Source organism: Rhineura floridana, chromosome 3 (assembly GCF_030035675.1).
Source record: "Rhineura floridana isolate rRhiFlo1 chromosome 3, rRhiFlo1.hap2, whole genome shotgun sequence".
NCBI lineage: Eukaryota > Metazoa > Chordata > Lepidosauria > Squamata > Rhineuridae > Rhineura > Rhineura floridana.
In genome coordinates, this window is record NC_084482.1 from 108,831,664 (window position 1) to 108,852,142 (window position 20,479).

At 39.8% G+C, this 20,479-nt stretch overlaps 1 protein-coding gene and 1 long non-coding RNA gene across 4 annotated transcripts in view; one reads left to right on the plus strand and one right to left on the minus strand.

Moving 5' to 3' along the window:
* Nucleotides 1–603: 603 nt before the first annotated feature.
* The window catches only part of MAPK9 (mitogen-activated protein kinase 9), a 73,345-nt gene continuing 53,469 nt past the window's right edge, over nucleotides 604–20,479 (minus strand). For 2 of the 3 annotated variants that reach the window (XM_061617284.1, XM_061617283.1), the window contains 5 exons: nucleotides 16,392–16,574; nucleotides 15,364–15,488; nucleotides 11,659–11,722; nucleotides 4,898–4,969; nucleotides 604–1,714 (listed from right to left, as the gene is read on the minus strand). In XM_061617284.1, coding sequence (XP_061473268.1) covers nucleotides 1,572–1,714; nucleotides 4,898–4,969; nucleotides 11,659–11,722; nucleotides 15,364–15,488; nucleotides 16,392–16,574 — 587 coding nt within the window. In that variant the 3' untranslated portion in view covers nucleotides 604–1,571. Of the gene's footprint in view, nucleotides 1,720–4,897; nucleotides 4,970–11,658; nucleotides 11,723–15,363; nucleotides 15,489–16,391; nucleotides 16,575–20,479 lie in introns of all 3 variants that reach the window. The other variant, XM_061617286.1, reaches the window with a different exon arrangement.
* LOC133380286 (uncharacterized) lies at nucleotides 13,001–18,928 on the plus strand. Its single transcript, XR_009761408.1, has 4 exons — nucleotides 13,001–13,115; nucleotides 14,701–14,768; nucleotides 15,251–15,294; nucleotides 18,853–18,928. It is a non-coding gene; the product is annotated as an uncharacterized LOC133380286 (long non-coding RNA).

Genomic DNA, 20,479 nt, shown 5'->3' on the forward strand with positions numbered 1-20,479 from the left:
ACTATTGCGTAACTAATTAAGCTGCAATCCTGTACTCATTCACCTGATAGTAGGATTCACTGAATTCAATGGGGCATACTTCCAAATAACATGCAAAGGATTGCACTGTTAGTAAAGTGCTGGTGCCAGAGCAGAAAGATGGCATATGTAATTTGTTCCTTTGGTTGTCAGAGGAATAAATAGATTTCAACTTCTTACAAAGAGGATTTGCCCCACCATCACCATGCCAGAAATCTTCATGGTTGAGGGCTTACCAGTAATCCTGTTGTACAACCTGGGAATTTCTCACAACTTTGTTCCATCCACTTTACCATCCCTAACGCACACAGTGTTCACCTACACATTCACACAAACTTTTTTCCTTTTAAATCCTTGGTGAATGACTTTACTCATGCTCAAAGTATGATAAATTACGTTTTTGGAGCTACAAAGAAACATTCATGTCAAGCTGGTGTTTGTCTTTGGAATTTGCAAAAGAAAGGGGGGAGAAGACAGGTATGTATCATGTGGTTCAGTGTTTAAAATTGCCCCTTTTGCTTTCTTCTGTGAGTGTCAATGTATTCTGGATATACATTTTGTTAAGTATTTCTTTATACAATAATGGTCCCCCTCACTCTCTCTCTCTTTCTCTCACACACACACACACACACTCACTGACTCTCTCACACACAGACACACACAGAGAGTTAAAGGAGGCATTCTTGCATAATATGCATCTATAGCTATTTGAGGTGTCAAACTAAGCCCCCAACCTCTCTACTACCTCCATGTTTTAATCAGATTTTCCATGGCAATGCCAGAATATGAAACAGGGGGCAAGGATTTCTACAAGTATTTATGAATGAACTACTTTTAAAAGACCCAAAAAATCTTATTTTTAAAAGATATACTAATTCATTAATGCATGCAAGAGTTAATAAAAATTCCTACATGACATATTTTACTAATTCCACCTACCCTTGAAATAAAAGCACTGAGAGAGAACATTTAGAGAAGCAGTTACATTCAGATGTAAAGATGAAGCAAGAATTCACAAGTTTGCTTTTTCTATAAAAAAAGTACACAAAATTATTTGGAGGTGGAGAGGAAAAGGCCCCAAGAAAATAATGCTATGCAGGTAAACAATTGCCTCTATATTTTACAGTACTGAAAATACCAGCAAGATACACTAATATGGCAAATGTCTGTAATCGTACAGATAAGATATACATTCAATGCCACTTAACGATAGTGTTTTTTTTAAAAAAAATTATACTGATTATGTATACATTTCAGACGTCTAACAGAATGCCCATGAACTCATTTGAGCTAAAGAGTTACTTTAACTGCTCACCTGATATAGGTCGAAACAGAATAGGTTATAGTAATATTTGTTTTGCCTTGAGATACAAAGTTGCTTTTGTTCTACAATATTAAGCAGACAGTCTAATTGCAACTAAGTAAAATTACAGGCATTAATTTAGAAAAACATGCAGAACATGGAGTTTCTCTACTTGGTTCCATAAACTTACAAGCATTTCAGGCCCAACAGAAGCAAAAGTTCTTTGCCAATGTTAAATCTGCAAAGCTGATCACCGGCATCCTTCAAGTGTTCCTGTCAAAGCATCAAGGCTGCTGTCTGTGTCTGAAGCCAATGTTTGTTCTGTTGACATGGATGAAATGTCATTGATCGATGATGACTGAGAAGGGCTGGTGTTGCTATTCACTGCTGCATCTGTGCTAAGTAAACCAAGCATAAGAAAATCTGAGGCAAGACATGGCTGAAAATGTAGAGGATATTTTAGGATTCATACTACTCCTTTTCCAAACACAGTGGATTCCTGTGACATTTATGAAAGAGTATATATGCAATACTGCAAACTTTCCCCTCATGGGCATCTCAAATTGGTTTTGACTTTTTCAGTCATATCTACTTGTTTTATTTTACTTGACTAACAGAACAATTCAACTCATGGGATGCCAGCTGACGGAAGGGGTGCCAGCAGAGGAGGAGCTGGTGGGAAGGTCTGTGGCATCCAACTGCCGTTCAGGAGCCTCCGGGCCAGCTGAATGTGGGCTCAGCCAGGAGCTGCAAACGGGGGGCAGAAAGTAAAAGCCGGCTCTCATGAACATCTCTACCAGGGAGTAAGCACACTCCATAGACTTCCATTGTAATTATTTTCTTAGACCAATCTTTTTCTCAGTGTAACTTTGGCCAGGATCAGGACCTGTAGGAGCACGCCAAACGGGAGTTTTATGTTGAATGAGTCCCCCCAGCCCCTCTCTGACACACCCCGGAACACCCCCTTTTTGGGCCTTCTGCTGGTTTCCACTGGCACCCATTCTGGTGGGCTGGACTTCCCTGGCAGACCTCCAGCTAAGCAGGCAAGGTCTCAGCTCTGCCATGGCTGAGCCAGGGCAAGGGCCTTTTGCTGGTGGCTTAGCCAGGGGTATGCCATATCCAACTCCCCTCAGCCTGGAGTAAATACGAGTTGGAGTGAGCCCTGAGATATGTTAGAAAGTAAACAAAATGAGTGAAATAATATTATAAATGTATACGGTTTGCTTGATCTCTATTTTTGATTAATGTTTCTTTAAAGTTAATATTAACTTTTAATCTTTATTAACTAATTTTACTGCAAATTTCATTTTAATGTTATTAATTCAAAAAGAAATTAATAAAACATTTTAAATAGATAATTTTCAACTTTATTTTAAAAATAAAAAATAAAAAAATCTAAAAACAGTTAAAAAAAACATCCTCTCAACCAATGATTTCAGGGTTGCCAGGAAGAGTGTCTTTCAGCCATCAAATGGCTAGGTAAACAGGGATGTTTTTAAATTCCTTCTGAAAGTAAATGATAGAGACAGATGCACCTCACCAGGGAGGGCATTCCTCAATTGGGGAACCACCACCGAAAAGGCCCTGTCATGCGTCAACATTAACTAGGCCGCCTCCAGTGACAGCACCTCCCAAAAGTCCTCACCTGTCAATTGTAGGGTCCAAGATGGTTAATACTAGAGGAGGTGCTCTTTTAGGTACTTGGATCCCAAGCCATTTAGGGTTTTATATGCTAGTACTAACACTTTTAATTTGGCCTGATATCTCACTGGCAGCCAGTACAGTGCTTTCAGGACTAATGACACATGGTCCCATTGGGCTGCCTCACTTACCGGCATAGCAGTTGCATTCTACAATAGCTGCAGCCTCTGGACATCTTCAAGGGCGGCCCCACATACAGAAAGTTACAGTAGTCCAGACAGAAGGTCACCATAGCATGGGCAACCGAGACCTGGCTATTCTGGTCTAGGAAAGGCTGTAGCTGGTGAATCAGCCTCAGTTGGACATAAGCCTCCCAACAGTTTTATACAGATGTTATAGATGTTAAATAGCATAGCAAACAGAATGGACCCTTGTGGAACCCCACAGCCCAAAAGACATGGAGTTGAGCAACAATAGTATTACTTTTTGGCAGCAACCCTGCAGACAGGAATGGAATCACTGTAGTACAATATTTCCAACTCTCACCTCCTTTGAGTTATTCCAGAAGAAAACCATTGTCAGTGGTGTTAAAAGCCACTGAGAGGTCAAGAAGAACCAACAGGGTCACATTCTTCCTGTCTCTCCCTATAGAGGTCATCAATCAGGGTGATCGAAGCTGTTTCAGGGCCAAAACCAGGCCTAAAATCAGACTGGAATCTAAATAATCTGCTTCCTCCAGGCATACCTGCAGCTAGCTGGCCAGCACCCTTTTGATCACTTTGCTCAGGAAGGGAAAATTAGAGACTGGGCAGTATTTTTCTAAACCTCTGTATCCAGGAAGGGCCTCTTCATGAGAGGCCACACCACCACCTCTTTCAAGGCAGTGGGCATACCTTCTGCCCATAGTGAGGCATCGACCACTCCCTGAACAGGGATTGAGAGGAAACATAGTCAGCCACACTGCTGCAAGCATCCTGTCAAATGTTTAGGTGAATAGCCATTACTTTGCCTGCTGTTGAAACTAAATCAATATTGCTGGTATTTACTTCTGAGAGGGGAGGGCATTCCAAAGTTTGGGTGCCACAGTCAAGAACATGAATCACCACATACTATGCATCAGATGACAGTGACACCCTGAGAAGGATATTTCTCTCTCTCCCTACCCCCATTATCTCAGAGACCAAGCATGTGTACAAGCAGCAGGTGGTGTTTCAGGTATCTGGGTCCTGAGTCATTTAAAACTTGGAAGCAAAAGGTTTGTCAAGGGGACAGGAAGGAGCACCCAATGTGCCAAATTCTGGACGGTTCTATGTACAAATTGACTCATGCACAAATCCATTGGCCCAGTTTGCACATAATGCTAGCTAAACCATAGTTTAGCATTACATGGGTGAGCCTCCAGAAGCCTGAATGAAACCATGCCAGATTTGAAGTGCTTGTTTTAACATATAATCTGGCTCAGTAGTGCATTGGTTTTAAACCAGGATCCTCAATTTATCCTTCATGTTAAGCTGAGATTCTTTGAAAACAAAAGTAAACTTGGCAGAAGTTCTTCTTCCAACCAAACCAGTGGGGAAAAGGAAAGTTTGGTCACAAACCCTTGGGTGTCATAATCCATCTGGAGGGCCACAGGTTCCTCACTCATGCTTCAGGGAAATAAGGAATCCTATTCACAGATCTTAACTTCTTCTATCATCTTTCCTCACAAACTAAATATTAATGTTAGATTCCCATAAGCTTCAATAGCTCAATTATTTCATCACTAGGTATTTGTGCACACTCTGAAACTAAGAAAAGTGCACTGGCACAAAGAATTTGGATGGCAGAATTTACTTGGTACACTTACTTGATAACTTTCATTGTTAATGAGAACAGATTTAACACAGTATAAAGAACCTTTGAAAACAAAACCAGACTATTACAGCAATGACTAACCTGAAGGTTGTTCTTTTACCAAACCATTCTTATTTCTTTCTTCCCAATCCATTACTTCCTTATATATTAGTTCTGCATTTAAAAAAAGGAGGACGTGGGGAGAAATAGAATAAACATTACTGGAGTATTCACTATTTTTTAAAATCTTGAAAAATTTAAGACAGCATGTGGCTGTATTTCAGTTGTCATCGATTTTGCCGTCAGAACAAGTATCTACAATTGTAAACAGAGTAAGAAGTTTCATTTTTATACCAACCTGAGCTCTACACAAATGAATTTAAATGCAAGACTAACAGTTCAATCTCATACATGTATACTCAGATGTAATTCCCACTGAGTTCAATGGGATTTACTCCAGATAAGGGGGAGATGAGCCCAGGGCTGGGACAAGCGAAGCACAAAGGAGCAACACTGGAAACTGTGTAATGCGCAGGTTCCTGTAGATCCATATTTAGGCTACAGTCCTATACCTACTGACTTGGGAGAATGCCCCACTGAACTCAAGGGAGCTTACTTCTGAGTAAATAGGTCTGTACTGTTTACAAGGTTTTGATCAAAAGAAATACCCTGAGACCACTGAACCATGTTAACTTACAACTCAATACAGTATTATTTACACATTACCATATAGGAATATTTTAAAGGTATTCCCTCTATAGGTAAAGGAAGGAAAGAAAGCATGCAAAATGTATACAATTTTGTACATAACCAAGAGATACGAGGCTTGGTTATAAGAATGAAACAACAGAGCAACTAATACTCTATTTAGTTAACCAAGTTTAGTGGTCAGATTTTTACCAGTGTTTAGGAAACACATGAAGAAGTATCAATGGAAAACTTACTGTATTTTAGTGGTAAAGCATCTGCTTTGCATGCTGAAGATGCCAGGCTCAATCCTCAGCATCTTCAGGTAGGACTGGAGAGACCCCAGTCTGAAATCCTGGAAAGTCACTGCCGATCAGTGTAGACAGTACTGAGCTAGATGGCCCAATGGTCTCACTCTGTATAAGGCAGCTTCCTAGGGTCCTATTTAAATTGGCTTTTTTTCTTGCTGATTTAAATTCATTGATTTCAATTGCTTCGATTTAAATCAATCTAACATAGTAACACAAGAAGAGCCTGCTGGATCAGGCCAATGGCCCATCTAGTCCAGCATCCTGTTTTCATAGTTACCAGCGAGATGTCCATAGAAAGCCCACAAACAGGACCTGAGTACAAGAATACTCTCCCCTCCTGCGGTTTCCAGCAACTGGTTTTCAGAAGCATATTGCCTCTATGGTGGCAGAGCACAGCCATCATGGGTAGTAGCCACTGATAGCCTTATCCTCCATGAATTTGTCTAATCTTCTTTTAAAGCCGTCCAAGCTGGTGGCCATTACTGCATCTTGTGGGAGCAAATTCCATAGTTTAACTATGCGCTGAGTAAAGAAGTACTTCCTTTTGTCTGTCCTGAATCTTCCAACATTCAGCTTCTTTGAATGTCCACGAGTTCTAGTATTATGAGAGAGGGAAATGCTGCAGCCTTTCCTCATAGGGAAGTTACTCCATCCCCTTGGATCATTCTGGTTGCCCTTTTCTGAACCTTTTCCAGCTCTACAATATTCTTTTTGAGGTGAGCATTCTGGTATTCAAAATACAGCCGCACCATAGATTTATATAATGCCATTATGATATTGGCAGTTTTATTTTTGATACCTTTCCTAATGATGGAATTGGCCTATTTCATAGCTGATGCACACTGGGTCGAACTCTTCATCGAGCTATGCACTATGACCCCAAGGTTTTGTTCCTGGTTAGTCACTGCTGCTTCAGACCCCATGAGTGTATATGTGAAATTAAGATTTTTTTGCTCCAATATGCATAACTTTATACTTATTTACATTGAATTGCATTTGCCATTTTACCGCCCATTCATTCAGTTTGGAGAGGTCCTTTTGGAGCTCTTTGCAATCACTTTTTGTTTTAACAACCCTAAACAATTTAATATCATCAGCAAACTTGGCCACCTCACTACTCACCCCTAATTCTAGGTCATTTACAAACAAATTAAAAAGCACCGGTCCCAGTACCGATCCTTGGGGGACTCTACTTTCTACAGCCCTCCACTGGGAGAACTGTCTGTTTATTCCTACTCGCTGCTTCCTACTTAACCAATTCCTTATCCACATGAGGACCTCTCCTCTTACTCCATGACTGCTAAGCTTACTCAGGAGTCTTTGGTGAAGTATCTTGTTGAAAGCTTTTTGAAAGTCTAGGTACACTGTGTCCACTCGATCACCTCTATCTATATGTTTGCTGACACTCTCAAAGAATTCTAACATGTTAGTGAGACAGGACTTTCCCTTGCAGAAGGCACGTTGGCTCTGCTTCAGCAAGGCTTTTTCTTCTATATGCTTGATTAATCTATCTTTAATAATACTTTCTACCAGTTTTCCCAGGATAGATGTTAAGCTAACCGGCCTGTAATTTCTGGGATCCCCCTGGATCCCTTTTTAGAGATTGGCATTACATTGGCCTCTTTCCAGTCCTCAGGTATGGAAACGAATCTGAGGGACAATTTACATATTTTTGTTAGAAGATCAACAATTTCACATTTGAATTCTTTGAAAACTCTTGGGTGGATGCCATCTGGACCTGGCGATTCGTTAGATTTTATTTTGTCTACTAAGCCTAGAACTTCATCTCTCATCACCACTATTTGCCTCAGTTCCTCAGACTTCCTGCAAATGTTAGTTCAGATTCAGGGATCTGCCCTATATTATCCACCGTGAAGACAGACACAAAAAAATTCATTTAGCTTCTCTGCAATCTCCTTATCCTTCTTTAGTACACCGTTGACTCCCTTATCATCCAAGGGTCGAATTGCCTCCCTAGATGGTCTCCTGCTTTGAACATATTTAAAGAATGTGGGGGTTTTTTTATATTCTTAGCAATGTGCTCCTCAAATTCTTTTTTAGAATCTACCTTGATAAACCATTTTTGTTTAGTGTTTATAGGAAGTACTAAGTAAACATTTTTCAGAAGCAAGATAAGTTAGAATTAATATTACTTCTAGCTGGGTGAAATATATAATTTTTTAAAATATTGGTTTTCAGCATAACTCAACTCTACTGTGAAAGTCTGATAGACGAATCTCCAACCAAAAATGGAAATAATTCCTAATCTACAGGTATTATGGGGCATGTAGGAAGAGGATGTTGTCAGAAAGCAAATCATATGTACCGTATATTCCGGCGTATAAGACGACTTTTTAACCCAGGAAAATCTTCTCAAAAGTTGGGGGTCGTCTTATACGCCGGAATATACAGTAGTTATTTCGCAAGAGTGGGCATTGCTGGACTATTGCCGGCGTGCCTTTCCGCAAACAAACGTGCAGGCTAGGGCTGGTGTGTATATACACACACACACGTGTGTATACACGCACAGACACCCGGCGGGGAGGACAGGGGGCGGGGGTCAGTAGCGTCAGGCTCCCATGGCGTCACTATTGACGTCTCACATTCCAGCCGCTGTATGAAGAGGCCTCTACGGCTCCTCTCGCATAAATGACGCGCGGCGTGGAGGGAGAGGGAGAGCAAGCACGCACTCAGGAGCCTCCTTCAGTTACAACCGACAGGGACGGGGACAGGCTCTGAGCGCGCCGCAGCGGAGCTTTCTCTCGGGGGGAAAAGACGTGCTCTTGGACCTTCCCTGTTGGTTTTTGCTGCGCGAGCGTGGCTTGGGCAGAGGTTGGATTGGGGATGGGAGAAGAGGGGAAAACAAAAGCCGGCGGGATAGCTTAGAGGAGAAAGCGGGGCGGGGAGCTCGTTAAAGGACCTGGCGGCGGAGATGATCTGATCTGGTGCGCGGAAGGGCCCGGACAAAAGTTGAGGGGATTGCGCCTCGTTGACGCTTTTCAGCTACGACAAGCCCGCACGTGGAACAGGGCGAAGAGAGGCAAAGGGGTCGCTTTTATGTTTACATGTTTGATGACAAACAGCCTTATGTTTATAAGTGACAGTTTTCCTGCTAAGTACCTGCATGTCATAAGCAGGGGTAGTCTTATACGGCGAGTATATCCCAAACTCTATATTTTAACTGGAAAAGTTGGGGGTCGTCTTATACGCCCAGTCGTCTTATACGCCGGAATATACGGTATATGTTAAGGGGAATGTGAGTGTGCAGAGCAACCAGCCAGCTCATGGAGAAATGTGTATATAATCCATCTATGAAGAAAGGATTGTTTGCCTTTCCTGGTCAATATACACAATCTCAACAGGTCTTGGGGAATGTGCATATCTTAGTTGAATTCTGTGCATTATCTGGCAATTGTGTATGATCTCCAACAGGCCTTGGGGAACACACATATCTCAACTATATTTTTTACATTCTCAGGGCAATATGCACATTCTCTGGTCAGTATGCATAGGGGGAAAGCATGTTTCTTGGAGACTATCTCTTGTTCAGAGGTGTGCAATCTGCACCACCACCCTGGGCTGCTTCTGACCCAATCCAATCCATTTCTGGCCCCTCCCACTGCTGTGAGATTACTCTCAGATGATCAAGCTCTTAATGTAAAACAAGGTTGCCCTCTCCTGCTCTCATTACTATAGAATTTTCAAGGCTTTAGGACTGGATTTTGGCAGGTCAAAAACACAACATACATGCATAGTCCAAACCCCAGTTAGGGAACCTCATGCTGAACAGAGCAGCAGGGCCACATCCACATCCCTGCTACTTGGGCCAGCTATTGCAGAAGGTGGAGGGGGGCAGTGATATCACTGGGCCAGCCTTGGCCTGATGCCATCACAGAGGGGCTGTCTCAACTGCACCCTAAAGCTATCCCCCATCCCCTTAAACCTTGATGCAATCCAAACCTTGGCTGGAGAGCAATGTCAAGAAATGACAAAGGACATATACAAAGCCTCTGAAAGTTATGTTAGAGAATGTGAATTAACCTTTCAGTCAATATGAGAAAACCTGTAACATCCCACAAACTTCCATTCCAAGAAAGGAAATTAAAAATGGCCCAAACATTACAGATTTATTGTTTACATCCAATTATGAAAAACTAACAGAAATATAGGGTTTCCCACCCCCACTCCCAAAGTTAGTGGAACTAAGAACATTTTCTGCTAGCTGGGGTGAAGGGGAAGATAATTTGCTGGCAGTGGACTGGGAGAGAAATAGAAGTGGATAAGGGCATACTATTTTCTTCCCAGCTCTCTTTTTCTTCTTCAGCCGGATAAAACCTTCCTCCCCTACAATTCTGATGATAATTGACCCCATGCTGCTATGATGCTTTTTCCTAAGCTAATAACAGCATGGGAGGCAATTTCCACCAGAATCGTGAAAGGTGGAGGGAAAGTTTAAATCTTTCTTCTCCCTTGTGCTATTCAGCTGACTGGGAACAGCTGAGAATGGTAAAAAGGGGGCTGGACTGCAGAAAAAAGTTAATCTTTATCTGGAGCCTCATCCCTTCTTCCGGCACCTTGAATGATCAGTGGAAGGATATGCTGTGGGTCATGTAAGATTAGGCAGTGAACTAGAAGCAGCAGGGTTGGGGGTGGGGAGCAGATTGCACACTTCAGAATGAGTGATAGAAAGATATGAACATTCCAAGGCCTGTTGGGGATTATGCATAATGACCAAGGAATGTACAAATTTCAGTTATACACACATTTACCAAGGCCTGTTGGAGATTATGTATACTGATTGGCAAATGTGCACAATTCCCTCTTCATGGATGGATTATCTGCACATTCTTCATGAGGCCTGATGAATGTGCACAATGGCTGGTTGATATGCACAGCAACAGACCAATTTACATTGGCCTTAACATATACATTCCAAGGGGTTGCTGTATTGCTCTAGAATAATCTGCCATATGTAGGCTAGACCCATGGGAATACTGGAAATGGCACATGACAAGAAACAAATGCTGTAAGCAAAGTATGTAAAACAAGACTACACCAAATACAAATAAGGTAATCTGTAGTGCATCCATGATCAAAACTAGCCCTCAATTTTGTTAAAACAATCCAGCTTTTAATGCACACAGTATCATGTCTAGCTTTTCAGCAACAGGTTGACCTTTTCTACCCAGGCATTTTTGATGGAATTTTAGTCAGAATTGCATGTTCCATAGGGTTATACTTTTACCCTGCCTTTTTATTTTGTTGTTTGTTTAATGTTGTATTTATATGTTTTGTCAATTGTTTTCACTTTTTTAAAAAACACCAGCCTGGAATCTCCTGATAAAGGGCAGGTAATAAGTATTTTATTTATTTAACATATATATACTGCTTCAATGTAAAGAGCAGTTTAGAAAACATTAAAATTATCAATAAAACTGTTAAAAATAAGTGATTAAAACATATTTAAATCAATTAAAGTAATTATTAAAAAGATTGAAACAATTTATAATAAATAGATTAGCTGGTGTATAAAAAAAACCCAGAACATCTATACCATAATGTTACTGATTTGCTGAGCATTATAGCATACTGGTTAACTGAGGCAGATTAAAGCTGCAACTCTATAATGCTTACCTGGAAGTAAGTCCCATTACATTAAATTGGACTTGCTTCTGAGTAGACACAGGCACAATTTCACTATCAGCTGTGTTCTGACACTGTGCTCTCATGCAATCCCCCCACCCAAAAACCCAGACGTATTTCCACTGTAGGAGTATATTTCTGTTTAACTTTTATTTGTAAGACATCTATAGACCACCCTATGACAAATGGTTCTCAAAGCATCTTATCCTAGATCTTGGTTACCTTTCCATTCTTCAATGGCATGTTCTCTTTCTTCCAACTGTGTGTCATAAATCTGAGGCGGTGGCTATGATGAAAATAAGGTTTAAAAATAACTCTTTGAATTCAATAAAAATCAGATTAATTCCTTACATGAAATACAAGTACTAAAAAATAAACAATTGTTTACTGAGCTGTGAAATAATATTTTAGGAAGTTGTCATGTGTAAATTTTATTGAAATGAATGGGAGTTGCTCAAGAGCATTGTTTTGTCTAGAAGGCTCTGTATCAATTTGCCACCAAGTCTAGTTTCTACAGTTGTTGCATAATGATTTGCTTTTCTGAATACAAGGGTTAGGAAATGCTATTAATAAGGCAGTATCCAAACAAAGACGTTTTGGTCAATTAATCATCATAGTTGATAAATCAATTGATCTACCACTAATATTTGCATAATAATATGATCAAATTTTCAACAAAAAAGCGTTTTTTACTCATTTTAGGCATATCTTCTAGTGTTTTTTTGAAGTGTGAGTTTAGGTTTTTTATCACATCTAATAAAAAGGACATTAGAACAACCTAACTTGAGTTAACATGCTTGTTGGGTTTCAACGATATATCAGTGCCCCCCCATCCTAGAAACAATAATAAAATTACTTTGCTTGCCTGCTGTCTTCTGCTAAAATTATTGTGTGAAACCATGAGAGGCACTTGGCATCAATATAATTTATATAACCTGATTCAAACTTTAAGAGTTTTCTAAACCAGACCTTCTTAAACTACTGACTTCTGAGTTACGTAGCTGGTTCTCTTTCTCTCACAGAGAAAGGAAAAGGCAATATCACTATCACAGAACGTCTAGATTTAGAACTTTAGGCACTGTTTTTTTCTCTCCCCTTGGGCAAAAGTGAGAGCTGCCCATAGAAAACAATAAGAAAAATCCAGGATTTTAGCATACACGTTAGCAGTGTCAAGAACAGAGCTTGGAAAAGTTACTTTTTTGAATTACAACTCCCATCAGCCCAATCCAGTGGCCATGCTGGCTGGGGCTGATGGGAGTTGTAGTTGAAAAAAGTAACTTTTCCAAGCTCTGGTCAAGAAAACCTATTTTTTTACCTCAGAACATAGCTTTGCCATGAGAGATTGTGGGTAACATCTAGTTGTGGAAATGCAGATGGATAAAATCTTCTGCTTAGAAGCAGGCTGTTCCCACTAGCTGAGCCATGAGATTAGAGACACCTGTGTTATCTGATCTGAGACTGGTACTCAAGGTCATCAACGTCTCAGCTGGCTGTGAAAGCGCACATCCAATAAGGCACTGAAACTGCCTGGTATAGTCCACCTTCCAGGAACCATCTGACTGACTAACACACCCCTTAACTGTTGCTATGATTTATCCTATTAGGATCTTTCTTTGTCTAGCTGCCCAATTTCTTACCCTGATGGCACATCCTGGGTGACATGTTCCTGGTGGGATCAGGTACCCTTGCTATCCTAATCTCTGTTGGTATATTTACAGTTAGGAATAGTTTGTTATTTTGTCCTGTGGTTTAATTCCCAACTGTCTTTTGATGTTTCATGGTGATTTATGCTATGCCTTACAGGTGTCTGAGTTTAGGGAATTTTATGCTGCTGTTTTTATGCACTTATCTTTTTAAATAAAGCTATCTCATATTTACTCCTGTGTGTTCTTTCAGGTAAGCCTTGGTACTAATTCCAGCACCTTTGGCCTCTCTGCTACTGAATAGTCTGTTTGGCTTGGGGCTCCAGGAAGCAGAGAGTGTGGCTTTAGCTCTTGCCTCCTTGAAATCCCAGTGAAGTCCATGTACCTTAAGGCTTGGGTTTTTCCCTTGGCTCATGCTGATGTACAGAAAGTGATGGTAGCATGACCTACCTTGCAGGGTTAGTTTGAGGTTCTCTTTCTAATCCTGGTAAGGTTGGCAATTGAGGGTGCCCTACAAGAGCCGTGGTCTCAAAGGGTCTGGAACCCAGTGACCTTGACAAGCAGCAGCATGTGCACCCATAAACAAAGAGGTAGCAACAGGGCCAGTCCTAGAATAAATACCGACCTGGGCAAGGAGTAACTTCGGTGGTGCCCTCCCCGGTCAACTTTGCAGGGCCACCCAGAAAGATTATGGGGCCTAGCGCAGGTGTGATATTGGGGGCCCTGCTGCTGCCTCTTACAAGGACCCATACATAGTATTTGAAGTGCTATGCGCTTGGTAACATTGCTTAAAAGTAAAGCTGAGATCCACTAAGTTTTACCTAGAGCAAATGACATCAAAGAGGAAACTGAAAAAGAAACATACTTTAAAGTTAACTGAAGAACATTTTTGTAGTTAGTACCCAAACTGTAGAATCTTGAACAAAAGGTTAGACACCTGCTTTTTGCCACCCTAGCTCACTGCAGCAGTACAGTAAAAAAAACCCTGCAGCTCTACTGAGTTCAGCTTCCCCCCCCCAATAGATCACCCACCCCTAAGGCTAGCCCTGGGGTGTAGCTCTAACTCAGGCTCTAACTCAGGCTCTAACTCAGGTCTTATTTTGGATTATTTTCCCCAGTTTTAAACATTAAAATTCCCCCCCATACTTTCCAAGGTCAAAGCCAACCAGTACCCCTATACTGCAGATTGGAAGGCTGTGGTTGAGACACAGAGTGAGGGGGTACTTAGGGGAAGCCTGCAGTGTAGTTTTATGTTATTATTGAAGGTTTCAGCGCTGGTGCTGAGGCTGATTTGGATTTCTAGCCCCAAGTCTCCCATACAAAAGTCAACACCCTTCAGGCTTCAGCAAAAGCCACTGTAGTTAAATTACTCCCTCCCAAACAAAGTCCAGTGCTCAACTGCATGTAGAAGCCTTGTACTCCATTAAGTTGCATGCAAACACATTGCAGTTTTCAACATTTAACCTCCGCTTCAAACAATTTTTCCACACCACACAAAAAGACCTAGTTAGAAAAGGCAGGAACTCCCATCTTTCTGCTACCTTTTGTTTTTTACTTGACATGCTGCTGCCCAGCTAGCTACTCTAAAATTCTGAATTTTCCCATTATTTTTTATGTGCAGCTCTCACATTCACCCCAGAAGAGGAGGGAGGAAAAGGGTCTAAAGGAGGCTGGAAGTTGGCAGCCTGTGTGAGTCTCTTAATTACAAGTTTATGCCCCCTCCTCCTTACTGCTTTGCTTGTTGCGTCTCTGATAATTAGTTCTTCACCTTCTTCCACCCAGGAATCCAGAGCTTTAAAAAAAATGTTTATGAACTCGACCCTTAAGAGACACCACCATTAAGAATCAAACTGCAGTTCTTCAGTCTCTTATACTCAGTTCTATTTTGCCACAGAGACATAAAATACAGGATGGCTTGGGGGTTGGGGCTTGAGGGTTGGGAAGGGGACTCGGTGGGATTAATTAGGGAACAACTGTGATTGACAGTCACAAATGGAATAAATTCAAGATGCAGCCCTAAATATAAAACGGCTGCTGAAACTTTAAAAAAAAAAGAGAAAAAAAAGAAACCCAAGTTTAATGTATCTGGCATTTTTCAATAGTAACTAAAACTATCCAAGTTGTTTAACTGACTGCAATTACTGTAACATATTATGTTTAATATTTTCTAGTGTGAGCGAGAAAATCCTAAGCATGCTCTCAGTTTCTCACCAAGGTAAGTAGCACTGCCATAGTCATAACAACCATACATTTCTTTTGAATAAATTTTAAAAGGTAAACTTACCGCTTCAGCTTCAGCTGGGTCATACCAAACAGTGATATATGGATGACGCAAAGCTTCATCTACAGAAATTCGTTTGTCTGGATCTACTACTAGCATTTTTGATAGTAAATCTCTAGCTTGGCTGGCTAGAAAATGGAAAGGGGGGAAGTGATTGTTAGCAGCTAAAGTTTTGAAGCATAAAAGTAAGGGACAAAATGCATTTTCATAACAAAGACAGGCTGAAATGGAATTTATAGTCTTGTGTTTTCTGATAAGAGGGGGAAGGATGTTGAAACTTACACTGTATCAAATAAACTGGAACAAGCAATATGCTTAATATAAATAGCAGATTAAAAATAGACATCTGCAGTTTGTTAAGTAATAGACAGTAGCAATAAGATGTTATATCAACTAGAAAAAATTGTTTTCAGTATAAAAGGGTTTCCACAATATAGTTACCCCCCCCAACACTTAAGATGCAGTTAGGATTGTTGAATTTTGATAGTTTGATTTTGAAGTTTGAAAGATGAATTCTCATACTGCTCTATTAGCACAAAACATTTTTATTGCACTGGGGCTTTGGTCTGAACAGTAGTTTGATTCAATTGCAAAATAAAACACAAATCAACAGCAACAAAAAAAGCCAAAACAAAGAAACACCCATTAATTGAGAAGCTATGGCTTATGGTTAGAATTGAAAATGTCCCAAATCAAAAAATTAAGTAGTAGTAGTAATGAATGAATTAGTAATAAAATGTAGTAATAAAATGAAGTAGTAAAAGCCTGTACAAAAAATAGGATGCCTACTTCACAAATGAGAAAAATAAAAACACAATAATTTATTTATTTATTTATTTAGTTTCATTTATAAACCACCCATAACCAATGGCTCCCTGGGCGGTGTACAACATACAAAAGTACAATATAAAATACAAGTGCGCTAAACAATATCAAAAACAACTAAAGCAATTAACACATCAAAATACTTAAAAATATATTAATATATTAAATATATTTGCACACATAATAATGCACACAGAAAATCTTACTTTTTATTTTGTCACGATCAGATTCTGATGGAAATATCCAGTCTGGGAAGAGCTCTTCAAATTTGATACCTGGATATTTTGGCCTGTTTTCTACATAGTTCCGCACAGTAGGCTGCAATTTTTTCATAAAATCTGCTGATGGTGTACCTAGTTGTTCAATAACTTTATTCCACTGGTCAATATCTGCAAAAATTTCATTTAGGAAAATGAAAGTATTTCCCCACTCCCTCCCCCCAAACAAAAATATGTACAGTTCACGTATTAGTTATTTGTTATTTCAGTATAGAATCTTCATTTCACGAAGTATGTTCAAATTCATAAATGTTTTCTATATAGCTCTGAGGGAAAAATATTAATTCAGGTGAATTCTCCAATTATTTGTGGATTATATTGCCAAAATAGTCAAGCAATGCAATCCTATGCATGCTTACTTGGAAATTAAGTCCCACTGTGGTCAATAGGGCTTACTCCCTAATAAGTGTGTTTAGCACTGTAGCTAGAAACAGATTTTAGCAGTTCTTCCTAAAATAAGTGCACCTCAAATTACAGAGATGCTAGAATAGATAGGCATAATAGTTTGTGATATATGAAAGAACACCTCGAGGTCAAATATTCAGATTCTAATACCATAAACTTTTTCAACATTCAAATACATTTATAAATACTTCCAGCCTAATTTCATGTTTGTATATTGAATACAGCACAGTAATCAATGATTAAAAAAGGAAGCAGGATTATCTGTAACTATTGCCCTTCAGTTTGGTCCTCTGTACAGACCCATATACAGGAATGTGCATCCACAATGCACAACAAAGAACTCACAGCAACAGAAGCCCTATGGTGAGACTGGAGTGTTTACTGGTCTCTCCATTAAAGAGCACAAACTGATGCCTTTACTCCCTCAGTTCTTTGGTGGAGATAGCACCAAAATGCAACAGAACTTTACTATTCTGATATGAAAACCACCACTTATGTCTCTCACACATTCTATCTGCATTTTGTGACCTGGGACTTGGGTACAATCTCCACAAAGTATGAGATTCCCAACTGGCTTGATTATGTAGAGGATTCACAACTAGGTCCTCCTGTGGCACACTGAGTGATGGGGTGGGAGGAGAAAGAGGGCTGATGAGAGGGTAGACTTCAAGAGGACTAACCCCACTTCGCTGTGAGTAAGCCCCACTAAATTCAATGGGACTTACTCCTCAGTAGACACTGGTAGGATTTCAGCCTAACTCGTTAAGAAAGGTTAGAAGTGCTGACCCTTTAGCCTTTTGGGTTCAAATGGCTGTGAAGCATCTTGGGAATGGCTCAAGGTATAGGTAAGATCCAAACTTCTTTATTAGCCTATTTCTATTAGGGACTGATGGCATTCTGAAATGCTGCTTCTTGTCTACATCGCATATTGAGTTAGCTATGTCATCACAGGATGTACTCCAAGTGGATCCTGAACTCAAACATTTAAAAGGTATATATGCAGACAAAACTTCAGAGTCAACTTGAAAGCAGCATCCCCTTCTTCCATTATGCCCTTCCCCAGTCCAACACAAGTCTCAAATCAAAATACCTCAGTTCAACACCTCAGGTCAGCTTCCTCTCCTAAAAATGTTTCTTTTGGGGGAGCTGTAGTTTTCAACTAGTAAGATATTAACTACAAGTTCCAAGTACTAGTATTTGTCTCTCTGATATCTTTTTCTTCACCATATTTTATAGTACTGAAGTATTTGGCAGGGTCTCACCCCTGCCTTCCCAAAGAAACCCACTCTTCTTGGAAGTACTAGATGTGGGTTCAATAAAACTGATGAATTCTTCCATTATGGCTCTCCTAGGGGACATCGCCAACTGTATTTTCTATTTCAGATAGCACTGCACTGGATTGCTAGTACCAATCTATGGGGCCATATGAAGTTATCCATACTTCTCTCTCATTAGATGCCTGAGACAATCACACTGCCTTTTTGAGGGAGAAGCCATGTTAAATATCATGACTCATCTGTTGTACTCCTGTAGGCTTTGTAGAAGCAAATCCAGATGTAGGATTGAACAGAGGGCACAATGAAAAATATATCTTTAGATTTTCTAAATTAGTTACTATAATAGCTTAAATTTAGCATGTCTGTCATTCAGTGATGTGGGGCAAAAAATTTTCCAGTGCTTTATCCATGGTGATTTTTCCATTTCATAACTTCATTAATAAAAAGAAAGAGATGCCAATTAAAATACAATATTAGACAAGTTTGGCAGTTTCAAAGTTTTTAGCTTTGTTTACTAAATATAAGTAATATATGCTAAGTGGAAAATAAAATTCTCCAATCCAAATTACAGTGATTTTCCAATTCCAAATTTTCTGTAAAAGCCACATCACTGCTGCCACTAAGGTACCTTTTCAAGAACTAATACAGTCTACATTATCAGACATGGTAATTGCTTACTTTTTCCTTGCTTAATCAAATGCATTTAGATGGAATTTTGATACCGGCCGAGTACTATAAAAAAGATTAAAACTTCACATGCAAAATTACACAAATAAAGACAGCTTCTTGAACTTCAGAGGTAAATGAATTTTCCTGAAGAACTCCACCAAGCTAGAATCAAAGGAATCTTAATTCAAGGTATTCTTCTTAATTTGCAATGCAATCCTAAACATTTATTATTATTATTATTATTATTATTATTACTACTACTACTATTGTTTATTTCTACTACTACTACTACTGTTTATTTCTATGCCGCTTTTTGGACAAAAGGCCCTCAACATGTCTACTCAGAAGTTAGTGCCCTTGAATTCCATAGGATTTACTCCTGGGTATATAGGATTGCAGTTTCAGAGAGCTTTGCATAAACCATATATTTCACCACTGGATTGCAGAATATTTTAAAACAGTAATTTTGTGCCATTTCTGTTCTCTGGTGCCCTCAGAAGTTTATTCGAAACTAAAGAAACTTTTATGGATTATCTAGATCTTCCCATAGGTGAAAACAGTGAAGTTCTACATTACTGACAAGTGTTAAATCTGACACAGATATCATTTGAGGTCTTTAGGACATCACCATAAGCCTCCAACAACACACGCCAGAAAGATCAATAATCACAATCCAGATTACACAATCACAAAAAGAGGCAGACTCCTCCACAGAATCGTTGTGGGTGGTGATACCATGCCCCAGGAGGGACTTAATACTGGGAACGATCTATCGTCCCCCTGATCAAAATGCTCAGGGAGACCTTGAGATGAGATATGAAATTGAGGAAGCATCCAAACTAGGAAATGTGGTAGTAATGGGTGACTTCAACTACCCGGACATAGATTGGCCACATATGTGTTCCAGTCATGACAAAGAAGCAAAGTTTCTAGATATTCTAAATGACTATTCCCTAGACCAGTTGGTCATGGAACCGACCAGAGGGACGGCAACCCTGGACTTAATCCTCAGTGGGGACTGGGACCTGGTGCGAGATGTAAGTGTTGTTGAACCGATTGGGAGCAGTGACCACAGTGCTATTAAATTAAACATACATGTAAATGGCCAATTGCCAAGAAAATCCAACACAGTCACATTTGACTTCAAAAGAGGAAACTTCACAAAAATGAGGGGATTGGTAAAAAGAAAGCTGAAAAACAAAGTCCAGAGGGTCACATCACTCGAAAATGCTTGGAAGTTGTTTAAAAACACTATATTAGAAGCTCAACTGGAGTGCATACCGCAGATCAGAAAAGGTACCGCCAGGGCCAAGAAGATGCCAGCATGGTTAACGAGCAAAGTCAAGGAAGCTCTTAGAGGCAAAAAGTCTTCCTTCAGAAAATGGAAGTCTTGTCCGAATGAAGATAATAAAAAAGAACACAAACTCTGGCAAAAGAAATGCAAGAAGACAATAAGGGATGCTAAAAAAGAATTTGAGGAGCACATTGCTAAGAACATAAAAACCAACAACAAAAAATTCTATAAATACATTCAAAGCAGGAGACCATCTAGGGAGGCGATTGGACCCTTGGATGATAAGGGAGTCAAAGGTGTATTAAAGAACGATAAGGAGATTGCAGAGAAGCTAAATGAATTCTTTGCATCTGTCTTCACAGTGGAAGATA